The following is a 12,802-nucleotide window of genomic DNA, read 5'->3' on the forward strand; positions in this document are numbered from 1 at the left end:
GTCAGTGAGATTATTAAATGTCTCTTCTGAGGCTGCATTTAATTGATAAAATATAGAAAAAATACCAATATTGTGAAATATTTGTATAATTTCAAATAACTGTTTAGAATTTGAATATATTTTAAAATGTAATTTATTCCTGTGATGCAAAGCTGAATTTTCAGCATCATTCCTCCAGTCTTTAGTGTCACATGATCTTCAGAAATCATTCTTATTTGCCAATTTGCTGCTCATGAAACATTTCTGATTATGTTGAAAACTGTTGATATTTGTGGAAGCCTTGACATATTTTTTCATGCATTCTTTAATCAATAGAAAGTTCAATGGAAAAGCATTTATTTGAAATATAAATATTTTTTAATGCATGCATTTAATGCATTTTTTTCTTCCTTAGTGCCAATCCAGAACATGATAGCACTCTTCATGATAACACATTGGAGCTGTCCATACCTCTGGTTCATGAGGTGGACACAACAATCACAGGGTAAGACTTACACCTCATGAAACGTCTTAAAGAAAATGTCCTGCCAAAAATGTACATTTATCATTATTTATTGACCTTTGTATTCAAAACTACAAAAAAATGCCTTCTAAGTAGACTTTATGACGTGTATGCTTTATTCCAAACCAAAAATTAACACTTTAATTGAATGCATAAGATCAGAGTGAACTTTTTCACAACATCTTTGGTGCTTCATAGGAAAGTCAGTCCATACAGTTTTTTAAAATGAGAGTAAGTACATAATAAAAGAGTTTTCTTTTCATTTTTTTATGGACTATTCCAGTAACCGCTTTGCAGCCCATTACACTTCAAGACGTCTGATAACAGCAGAAACATTTGCGGCCCACTTACATGCACATTTCTTTTTTGGCACCGGTTTATTTGCAGCGCTGGAGTTTTTCAAAGTTACAGACTCGCTTGTTTCGCAGATGAATGAGGCTTAAATACACAACATGTTCCACAGCAAGATGTACAGGCTGATAATGAAGACGTCCTCCCTGTAATGTTTTAGATGAGGCTACACTTTAATATATAAACATGATTCCAGGGGTTCAATGTAAAATCAGATCAAAGTCTGTTTTATGTCATTTAACAAGTTAACTTCATACGGTTTCTGTAATCAGTATATGATTATTAAGACTGTACTTAGTACATAAAGACAAACCTATGCAACAATCTACAGACACATGGAATAGTTTCAGAGAGTTTAAGCTATAAAAGCTGCAATGTTTCACTAAAATACAGTAATACTGACAGCAGCACCTGTATTCTGTATTATACATCAAATGAATCATGTTAAGGGAGAGACAGAACAATATAGCACAATGAACGGTTGCCATAATAACTAAGTCTTTTCTACAGTGTGGTCACACCTACATCTTTTGTGTATGGAAACTCAGTGGACCGATCGCGCTTCCTTCAGCTGGACGACATGGAGTGCAGCTTTCAGCCGCTCAACTTCACCTTTCAGGTATCCCACACTGCAACATGTTCATATGCACCTCAGATGTGATGTTTTTCACTACATTTTATTGCAGAATCATTATCATCATTATTATAATTATTTTGTATTATTATTTTTTTCTTAGTTTTCCTATGTAGCATTTTTTATTTTTATTTCAGTTTGAGTTATTTTAGTTAAAATAAAATAAATGAGTTAAATAAAAGTTCAAACAAATTAGGACTTTTGCTTTAGCAGCTACTTGAAATAAAATAAGTTTTAGTTTTTTATATATAACTTTATTTCAGTTAAAGTTAATTTTTATTCCAAGTAGAGAATGTTTTTATCCCATAATAAAGCTGCTTTAATTGACAGAAAACTACAGGCTTGTTAAAGGCTTAATTGGGGGCATAAGTGAAGACTTTTAGGAATTGAAAAAAAAAGTATTGTTTGTGAACGAGTAGTAATCATGGTATAAGATAAATGATTTATGCTGGATTGTAGTATTATTGAATTTTTTTCATTATTGCATTATTGAAAGGCTTCACATTATGCCTGTATTATATAAATTTTTTAATAATTAATTGTCAAGTCAAGTCACCTTTATTCATATAGGACTTTATAAAAAACAAATAGTTTCAGAGCAGCTTTACAGTGATAAATAAGAAAATAATGAATCAGTGATGCAACCAGAAATATGTGTGAAGTTCATCAATTATGTTTAAAATGAGTTCAGTTAATATATAAAGCAGGTTTGGAGGAAACAGCAATGCCATCATCCAGCACAGTTCAGTTCTCATCCAGTAGTTTCAATGCATTTAAGTGCAATAACATTTCTACATATTAACTGAAGCTAATGAAGCCAAAAGGACCAATATCTGCCTTCAAAATGTCACATTTGACAAATCCAGACCTGAGCTGCATTATAATGAGTTTTGAATGTATATGAAGTGTACTGTTTGCTCTGTTGGCTGTTAGTTGTTGTGTTGAGTGGGTCTGTTTCCTGTGTGTTGTTTGTGTAGGTGATAAACAATGGGCCGAGCAGACTTCCAGGCTCCACCGTGGACATCAGGATACCCAACCGCATGGCTGGTAACGGAGCAGATATGTTCCATATCATTGACACACAAGTGAGTTCCTGCCACTCATGCGCTTGTTTATGTGGCTAGACTTCATTCTCATCACTTTCCCTCACATCAGTTAAACAGCGGTCCGATCTCATCACATTGTTTGTGCTGTAAGTGGTTTCTCCGACCTGTTCATGCTATGTATTATTGTGTTCTTTTGAGTTACACCACAGCGCTGTTGTATTTTGATTGGTTGAGTATTAGAGAGCTTGAATAATTTCCATTTCAATTCACCTTGTGCTTTCTAAGCTAGTAATACACTATTTTAAGCAAGATATTCACTGTACTTATAGAGCTGTATGATTTGGGGAAAAAAACATTTAATTGCGAAATCTAATTTCTCTGATAAAAATTATTGCAATATAAAATATTTATTTTTATTTATTTACAGTATTGTTCAAAATAATAGCAGTACAATGTGACTAACCAGAATAATCAAGGTTTTTCGTATATTTTTTTATTGCTACGTGGCAAACAAGTTACCAGTAGGTTCAGTAGATTCTCAGAAAACAAATGAGACCCAGCATTCATGATATGCACGCTCTTAAGGCTGTGCAATTGGGCAATTAGTTGAATTAGTTGAAAGGGGTGTGTTCAAAAAAATAGCAGTGTGGCATTCAATCACTGAGGTCATCAATTTTGTGAAGAAACAGGTGTGAATCAGGTGGCCCCTATTTAAGGATGAAGCCAACACTTGTTGAACATGCATTTGAAAGCTGAGGAAAATGGGTCGTTCAAGACATTGTTCAGAAGAACAGCGTACTTTGATTAAAAAGTTGATTAGAGAGGGTAAAACCTATAAAGAGGTGCAAAAAATGATAGGCTGTTCAGCTAAAATGATCTCCAATGCCTTAAAATGGAGAGTAAAACCAGAGAGACGTGGAAGAAAACGGAAGACAACCATCAAAATGGATAGAAGAATAACCAGAATGGCAAAGGCTCAGCCAATGATCACCTCCAGGATGATCAAAGACAGTCTGGAGTTACCTGTAAGTACTGTGACAGTTAGAAGACGTCTGTGTGAAGCTAATCTATTTTCAAGAATCCCCCGCAAAGTCCCTCTGTTAAAAAAAAAGGCATGTGCAGAAGAGGTTACAATTTGCCAAAGAACACATCAACTGGCCTAAAGAGAAATGGAGGAACATTTTGTGGACTGATGAGAGTAAAATTGTTCTTTTTGGGTCCAAGGGCCACAGGCAGTTTGTGAGACGACCCCCAAACTCTGAATTCAAGCCACAGTACACAGTGAAGACAGTGAAGCATGGAGGTGCAAGCATCATGATATGGGCATGTTTCTCCTACTATGGTGTTGGGCCTATTTATCGCATACCAGGGATCATGGATCAGTTTGCATATGTTAAAATACTTGAAGAGGTCATGTTGCCCTATGCTGAAGAGGACATGCCCTTGAAATTGTTGTTTCAACAAGACAATGACCCAAAACACACTAGTAAACGGGCAAAGTCTTGGTTCCAAACCAACAAAATTAATGTTATGGAGTGGCCAGCCCAATCTCCAGACCTTAATCCAATTGAGAACTTGTGGGGTGATATCAAAAATGCTGTTTCTGAAGCAAAACCAAGAAATGTGAATGAATTGTGGAATGTTGTTAAAGAATCATGGAGTGGAATAACAGCTGAGAGGTGCCACAAGTTGGTTGACTCCATGCCACACAGATGTCAAGCAGTTTTAAAAAACTGTGGTCATACAACTAAATATTAGTTTAGTGATTCACAGGATTGCTAAATCCCAGAAAAAAAAAAATGTTTGTACAAAATAGTTTTGAGTTTGTACAGTCAAAGGTAGACACTGCTATTTTTTTGAACACACCCCTTTCAACTAATTGCCCAATTGCACAGCCTTAAGAGCGTGCATATCATGAATGCTGGGTCTTGTTTGTTTTCTGACAATCTACTGAACCTACTGGTAACTTGTTTGCCACGTAGCAATAAAAAATATACTAAAAACCTTGATTATTCTGGTTCGTCACATTGTACTGCTATTATTTTGAACAATACTGTATTTATTATAGATAAACATTAATAGTAATACAAATCTAAGAAATATAATAATGATAATAATAATAATATTTATATTGTTTATTAATACAACTATAAAATTACAATACAGTTGTAATTGTGGCCGTCTTAATTTCTTCATTTTCAAACATTAAAATATCGAGCTTTTATTTTGGCAGAAAACTGTCTGTTTGACTTCTGTTTTGTTGACAACAGGTTTATTAGACTGTGCATGTTGAGTTTTAAACTCAAACTCAGTGTGTGCATAGATCAGTTAATGTAGCGTTTACTGTGAATGAATGAATATTACCGCAAATTGCTTCATAACTGCATTGCAACCTTAGGGTGCATTGGTTTGGTTTGCAACAATTTCATGATCCTGTCATCAATTATTCCTTACGATTTTGCAACGTCATTTCCAAACAAACACATTTGAATGGTGCCACAGGCTCATTGAGGGTTAATTGGCAAAGTAAGAGAAACAAAACTTGTCTTCATAATCATGGCATATAAGTGAAGTAATTAAAGCTAGATTGGTGCATTACTAAAAATACAAGGTTTCACATTATGCCTGTATTACATGCATTGCGTTTTCAATAATCCTATGGTCCAGTGTCAATTATGTCATACTTATATAATACCTTTAAAACATTGTTTCTACTTAAGGTTACGTATAAGATTACATTTTTACAGTACTTTATAAATGCTACAATTGATGCATGTTTTGAAGATACATATACGGCTAGGCTTTATCTATATTTTATCAAAAGAAACGAGGGCAGTGTGTTGATTATTTTCTCTTCTCATACAGTGAGGTCAACATCCTCAGAGGCAAGAGATGGGTTTAGGTAGTTAACTCATAATAAGCTAATACAGTGGGTAGAAAATGAAGACCAGCACCACATAAACAGGTACTTTGTTGATTTAACTCTTGCATCGGCCGTATTGCTAGATCAGGCCAGGGATCAACCTGTTTACTGTGAATGGGAGGACAGGGGAGGTGTGTTTCCCACCCTGTACGTCCCATATGGAAACACTTACGAGAAGGATTAAATGGTTTGCACGAAAGGATGAAATGGGACACTTGGGGAAAGCTTCTGTTCACCCTGAATAACCTGCAGCACAGTGGCAATGCTGGGTAACTCTATTTAAGGAGGAGCGGAGGTTCCCAGGCATAAACACTCGGTCTAATTAAAAATACACACGTGGAGGAATTCCTCTCCTCACATGACTGAAAACATATGGGGCATTTATGCACAAACAGCTTGGGCTGGTCCCTCGATGCTGATGAGATGTCTTAGAAAGGGTTATGTGACATCAGAACCTAGTGAGCTGCCTTTCAACCCTCATTTTGTGTTCAGATCAATTTGACCAACATTTATTCTTGAAATTTGGTCACTTTTTACTTTTTTAGGATCATGAATGTGCATGCAAAGTATCGTGCCTACAACCAAATTGACCTGTTGGTTTCTTTGCAATTCGCCAAATATCACCACTTTGATTTGAATGTGTAAACATACATCTACCATTTTTACTAAACTCCCAAAAAACAGATGTATACACTGCAATACTCCAGCAGTTTCCAGCTGAAATGAACTCTGGTGGCAGTAAAACACTAACTACTTTTATTCCTTTTTACACAAATTATAAATACAGGTGCAGGTTATTGATCCTATTTATAAAATCCTTTTTTCACATGATTCCTTTCTCAGCACCATTATGACCTCGTAACAGTTTTTACGATGTGCATGATTTGTAAACTAATACATTTTGATGTTTGCATCACATAACCAGTTTCACATCCATCGCTTTTCTGACATAGTAGAATTACTCAGTAGCTCACCTGGTACAGCATTACACTCAAGTCAAGATAAAAGAGCTTAAAAACTTGTAAAAGGAAGCTAGAATGGCATGGTTGCTTCAGTAAAATGGGTTTCAATCTCCCATTTGTTTTGTTGAGATTATTGGTTACACACTCCAAAAAATATTGGGTTGTTTCAAACCAACGTTGGGTCAAAAATGGACTAACCCAACCATTGGGTTAAATTTTTCAATAACTCCATATTTGACCCAAAGTTAGGTTGAAATAACCCAGCATTTGTATAGTGTAGGTTTAAGATAGTGTAGCTTTTAGCACCACACCAGATATTTAGTTTCCAAACTGCCACCATATGTGCATAATAAAACACTGCTAGATTCCTGTTGATCTGTTTCCTGGAAAATTGCAAGCAGTTTTAGTGCCACTCCCCAGACATTTCACATTTTAGTCTGAAAGCAAAAGATGCAACAAATAATGTAATATCATTTTGCAAAAGTGTTTTTCCAACGAGCCTGAGTTTATATTTTTTTAAACACTATCTAAGGTGGCAAGTCGCTAGGTTTTAAAAGAGTACTGTATTGAAACCAGCGCATAAATGACACACTGTTGACTTGTAAAATTATGCATGAAATGGGCAGAGATCCTTCCTTTGACTTGAGAGAAGACAATGTGAGGTCTTCGGATGCTTTCCTCAATGGAAAGGATGCTGGTTAAAGGAAGAGGTGAATTGTTCCCCGAGGCAAGGGGGAGGAAGGGGACGCGAGACATTAAATCACTCCAGATGGGACATGCTGTCAGAGAAATGCTTCCCAACTCATGCTGGGAAACAACTTCCTTTTCTTCTCTGAATTGCTTAGCAGGTCTGAGCTCACTGGATAAATGATAATGTCTGAGCATCTCAGCCAATCAGCTTCCAGTCATCCAGCACTCTCTCATCTACTTACTGTTTTTAGTGAAACATTTTTTCTCAACATTAAGTCATATTGAGTCTTTTTTTTTTTTTTAAGTATTGATTATGAACTTTGTAAGTGAAAAAAATCAGGTAGATTTGAATAACTAGGTACCATCACAAATTCAATTCAGTTGACCCAAGTTATGGCGACTCAGATATTTTTTTAAAGCACTTTATACAATACAGACTGTTTCAAAACAGCTTGACATTATTAAACAGGAAACAAAATTAATGATGCAAACTTCAATCCAAAATTCTGTTATAAAGCAGCTGTAGCAGGATAACTTTAGGACACATAAAATAACACTTACTTTCAACTCAATTATACAGTCTGTATCAAACCTGGAAGATCAGATCTCCCTCTCTTTGTATGTGATTGCTAAACATTGGCAACTTTTATTTTTTAAAACTGATCAGTAATTTCTCCAGTACTCAAATAATTGTGATTGAAATCTGGGTTATTATAATAAACTAAAACTGAAATTAAAACCATGAAAACAAATATTTACAGCTAGTTACCAAGACAAAATTCTAATTTTTATTCAGTTTAGCTTTATTTACTAAAATAACTAAAAAATAAAACCAAAATAATTTTTTATGAAAACTATGTAGAGTTATTAAAAAATAAAAAGTACTAAAAATGTCAAAAAAACACAACAAAACTTTAATTGGAATAAAAATGAAAGCTGAAAAATATAAAAATAAATACTATAATATCTTAATAACTCTAAAATAAGGCTCGTTTGTTAGTCAAATAACTAATGTTGTTTTATGAGTTTAAGTCTGGGCTGAAATCCGGTGATATTTAGCTGAGAAAGAGCTGTGAGATTGGCTCATTTTCTTGTTTTCTGTCTGTCTGCAGGTATCTGAAGGACGAGGGAACTGCACGTGGCACAGGAACCCCAAACCCTGCACAATCCCTCACGACAAGAAGAGCATCTTCCACACCATTTTTGCATTCTTCACCAAATCAGGCAGAAAAGTTCTGGTATGACTAAGCACTGCTTGAGAAAATGGCATTAAAATGCATTTAGCACTTGGAAATAAGCCATATTTGCATATTTAATGTAGGCATTTTTGTCAATGCATGTACATTAGTGCAGTGGATCACAGCATTTACTGCCCCATAAAACACAAGTTTTTGTGCTGAACGGGTGAATCTTTGATGGTATCCTGTGTCAACAGGACTGTGACCGGCCTGGCAGAGCGTGTCTTACTATTTCCTGCAGTCTGAGCTCTCAGGCCAAAGAGGAAGCTACGAGTATAGATGTGCAAATGCTACTGAACACTGAAATACTACAGAAGGTGAATGATTGCTGTAATGTAGTTAAAAGTTATTGAAGTGGCGGTGCAAGAGTCTGCGATTTTAAGACTTTTAAGTCTCGTAGAATTGAAGCAACAAGCTACTAAACTACTTAGTTTAAAAAAAAGTAGCTAGGTACATGACAAGCTACTGAAAAAAGTAATGTAGGTAATGTAGTTCATCATCTATATTATAAATATTGTAATTCTAAATATTTATCTGGCACAGATACCATAAGGATTTCATTTATTGTGACAGCAGATCAGTCAAACGTCAACATATACATTTACACTACATTTAATTAATAAAGCAAATAAAACCTAATCAAAAAGTGATAAACAACAGTGATATTTTACTACAACAATGGAAGTAAAATGGAAACGCTTGAGCAATGTACATTTTCATTTAGTGTTGTAATTTTTAATATAAATTATTGAACATTGTTTTAGAATATTTGAAATAAAGCTGAAATAAAAAGAAATATAAATATTAAATGATAAACCTTATCACAATTCAAAAAAAATAATAAACTAATTTAAAAAATGTAAACTTTAAAATTATAAAAAAAAATATAAATTATGTACAAAAATGACATAAAAAAATGACATAAAAAAAGTTTAAAAAGTTGCTATATATATATATATATATATATATATATACAGTATATATATACAGTATATATATATATATATATATATATACATACAGTATATATTTAATAAAAAATATATCTAAATAAATAAACAAGCACTTAACAAAATTAATAGACCATGAAATTTAACAGTAAAAGCTTATTGAACATGGTAATAAATACTATAATAATAGTAAATTAGCACTATTTATTTTGTGCAAACGTATCTGTCTAAATGTGTTATTTTATTATCATTGAGATACTATTATTGTTTCATAATAGTAATTTCATTTTAATTTTAGTTTAAGGTTTAGTAATTTTGGCAGCTTTATTAGTTTAGCAATTTTGTTGTGTTTTGTCATTTTTTTGTGTTTTTTGTTGTGTTGTGTTATATTTTTATTAATTGCTATTTAAGATTTAGCTTAAGTTATATTATAAGATGAAGTTAAACTAAAAAAAGGGGAAAATGTTGTCCTGGCAGCCGTCTGAAATAATTTAGTATTTTAGAAAGTTTTTATTTTATTTTATTTTATTTAGTGGTTTTAATTTTATGTTTTGGTTTTAAATATAATAACTCTGGTCTGTCTTGGTGTGTGGTTTTGCAGGACAGCTTCTCTGTGATCCAGTTTGTGACACGAGGTCACGTCCAGCTGGACGACAGGGCCGTGGAGGTCTCGACCGGACTCCCAGAGGAGATTTCTGTAAGTCATCAAACGCATTAATAATCCAATCCAACGCTCAAGCATCTCTTGCCAAGCATTGGGATCAGGACCCCTGATGCACAGAAGAAAATGAAATCGTCTGATCGCGTGATTCTGAGCTCATCGGCTCGTAGTAGAGCCACTGAGATCTGGGTCGAGTTTGGGAGCAGGGCTCTTTTTTTACTCTACAGCTGTGCTTGAGAACAGTCGCTTCATGGTGTGCCGATTGATTGGAGGAATATGGGACTGTGTTTCGGTGTCTGGTGCCATGGCATCTCGCTCAGCCGATTGGGTTTCAGCCCCCCATTTGTAATGCAGTGGCCAATTCCTAATAGTGCTGTTAAAGTGTCTGCGCCCCTTCTGCCCTCAGCACTTAGGAAATGCATTGGTCCCAAAGCAATCCGTTATTAAGTCATACACGCCGCTCCCTCGGGCAAACGCTGGACACGCTACTCTCATTCACAAAAGGCATTGCCCACATATAAACATTAATACACTGCAGTCTTGTTGTGTGTTTCAACTGTGTCATTTCCATCATGTTCACAGTAACTTGAACTAATTGGAAATGACAGACAACTGTGAGCATTAAACCTTTATATGCTGCTGTATCATTAGTTTAGTCAGCTGAACTCAACAAATGCTTGAAGTATATTTAGTGCAATATTTATATCTTACGCTTTAGTTTCCATTGAATAAAAATAAGTCTGATCATATAGAAATGTGTAACCCTGAAGAAAGCAAGCAGAGGAAGAGATTACAGCTCAGATCTTCATTGCTGATGTTAGTTTTTTATTTTTTAACTAAGACTTAAACTATTACAGGTTAAAGGATTTTGCCTTGGCAACTAACTGAAATAAAATAGGTTTAGTCTTAAGTAGTAAAATTATTAAAACTAAAAGCATTGAAAATAAATTAAAGCTAAACAAATAGAACCCCCAAAACTATTAAAAATTACAGAATATAGAATTGAGATGATTTGATATTAATAATGTTTCAATTCATACTGAGATTATATATATATATATATATATATATATATATATATATATATATATATATATATATATATATATATATATATATATATATATATAGAGAGAGAGAGAGAGAGAGAGAGAGAGAGAGAGAGAGAGAGAGGGGTTAATATATAGCATTTTCTTATTTGTAACTCAAACTAAAATTATTAAAAGTAAATTGTCGTTAATTGAAATGAAGCTGAAATAAAATGTAAAAATTAAAAAGAAAAAGTAAGAAATCTTATTATCTATCTGAAATCAATCAAGTTCTGGTTTAAATACTAAAACAAATGAAAAATAAATCTAACAGAAATGTTAAATACTGTACTAATAAAAATGACTAAAGTATACATATAAAAAAAGTATTTGATGAAATACTATAATAGTAAGAAAATAATACTAAAATAACACCAGCAGTTTCAGGTCTCTTTATCTCTTATTTGTTTCCGTCGACCCTCTTGTTCAAGAAATGATATTTTTGGCCAGAAGCTGAAGCGAGATTTTTCTGGCTAGCATCCCGCTCCAGACTGGGATTTTCTGCTAGCTTTTCATGCAACATTTCCATCCAGATCCACCGAGGGAACAGTTCGTTGTGTTTTTGCGGCAGTACATTATGAGGTGAAATTCTTCCACATTTAAGGGTCAGCGAGCACGCATGTCATATAACACACATTGTGCATGAATCTATGTGTATGCATGTTATTCAGAGGCAAGGCTCATGCAAAAATAGTCATTAATTTAAACCAGACTTCAAATAATGACATCCAGTTGTAAACAAATGAACTCTTCCCGTCTTCAGTCTGTGATGATCTGGATTAATGCAAACCTTCACAGATCTGTGTTTGATTGATTTGTTGACTTGAAGAATGAAATCTCATTTCCTTTTGATCGAGTCAACACCCAATATACTGTAGACTCAGGAAATGACACGGTGACTCGTACGGTCTGTGAAGTCTGATCTCGGGTCCCGCTGAGAAACGGCGATCTGTAATATGTTTATTTAGGTCAGTGAGGTTATGCTGAATGTGGTGTCCGTCTGGTGTGTGTGTGTGTGTGTGTTCACTCTCTCTGTGTCGTCCTGCAGCTGGTGTTTGAGGCTCTTCACAGTCAGGAGCCCAGGGGATATGTGGTGGGATGGATCATCGCCATCAGCCTCCTCGTGGGAATCCTCCTCTTCCTGCTGCTGGCCGTGCTGCTCTGGAAGGTAGCGCTTCAGACACACACACACACACACACACACACATGTTTCTCAGTCAGCATCCTTGTTGGTTCTGGAGCAGCGTTCGGGTTTGCTCTGGATTCAGGGGCTTAAACAACATTCCTATAACCCTAGATTCAGGGTTGGCAAGAGTGCAGCGACCATCACAATACGTTTAGAAATGTCACCACCCACACCTTTTGGGAAATAATCATTCTATTTTGAGAATTACGGTCACTGTACAATGAAAAAATAGGAGCCATCCACAAACTGTAAATCTACGACTTTAAGATCAAGCAAAGGCAATATGGTTGTTTATAAAAAAGAATTGACTAATTTTCGACATTTATGACAGAAGGATGACAGACGCATGTTACTATTTTATAAGATTTACTTTCAAAGTAATAATAATAATATCTATATATATATACAGTATGTGTGTGTGTGAGACCCTGGACCACCAAATCAAGTGTCAATTAAGTAAAAAAAAGAATTAATTGACATTTATACATCATTTAAAAGCTGAATAAGTAAGCTTCCATTGATGCATGGTTTATTAGGATCAGACAATATTTGTCTGAGATACAACCATTTG

The 12,802-nt window shown here is 34.6% G+C and overlaps 1 protein-coding gene across 1 annotated transcript in view; it reads left to right on the forward strand.

Annotated features, from left to right (window-relative positions):
• Nucleotides 1-12,802, forward strand: part of LOC127970008 (integrin alpha-9) — an 83,682-nt gene that overhangs the window by 65,420 nt on the left and 5,460 nt on the right. Inside the window, exons 21-27 of the mRNA XM_052572191.1 lie at nucleotides 395-484; nucleotides 1,364-1,472; nucleotides 2,465-2,572; nucleotides 8,221-8,346; nucleotides 8,544-8,663; nucleotides 9,898-9,993; nucleotides 12,094-12,213. Coding sequence (XP_052428151.1) covers nucleotides 395-484; nucleotides 1,364-1,472; nucleotides 2,465-2,572; nucleotides 8,221-8,346; nucleotides 8,544-8,663; nucleotides 9,898-9,993; nucleotides 12,094-12,213 — 769 coding nt within the window. The remainder of the gene's footprint in view (nucleotides 1-394; nucleotides 485-1,363; nucleotides 1,473-2,464; nucleotides 2,573-8,220; nucleotides 8,347-8,543; nucleotides 8,664-9,897; nucleotides 9,994-12,093; nucleotides 12,214-12,802) is intronic.

The sequence above is a fragment of the Carassius gibelio genome, chromosome B13 (genome assembly GCF_023724105.1).
Source record: "Carassius gibelio isolate Cgi1373 ecotype wild population from Czech Republic chromosome B13, carGib1.2-hapl.c, whole genome shotgun sequence".
NCBI classification, from domain to species: Eukaryota; Metazoa; Chordata; class Actinopteri; order Cypriniformes; family Cyprinidae; genus Carassius; species Carassius gibelio.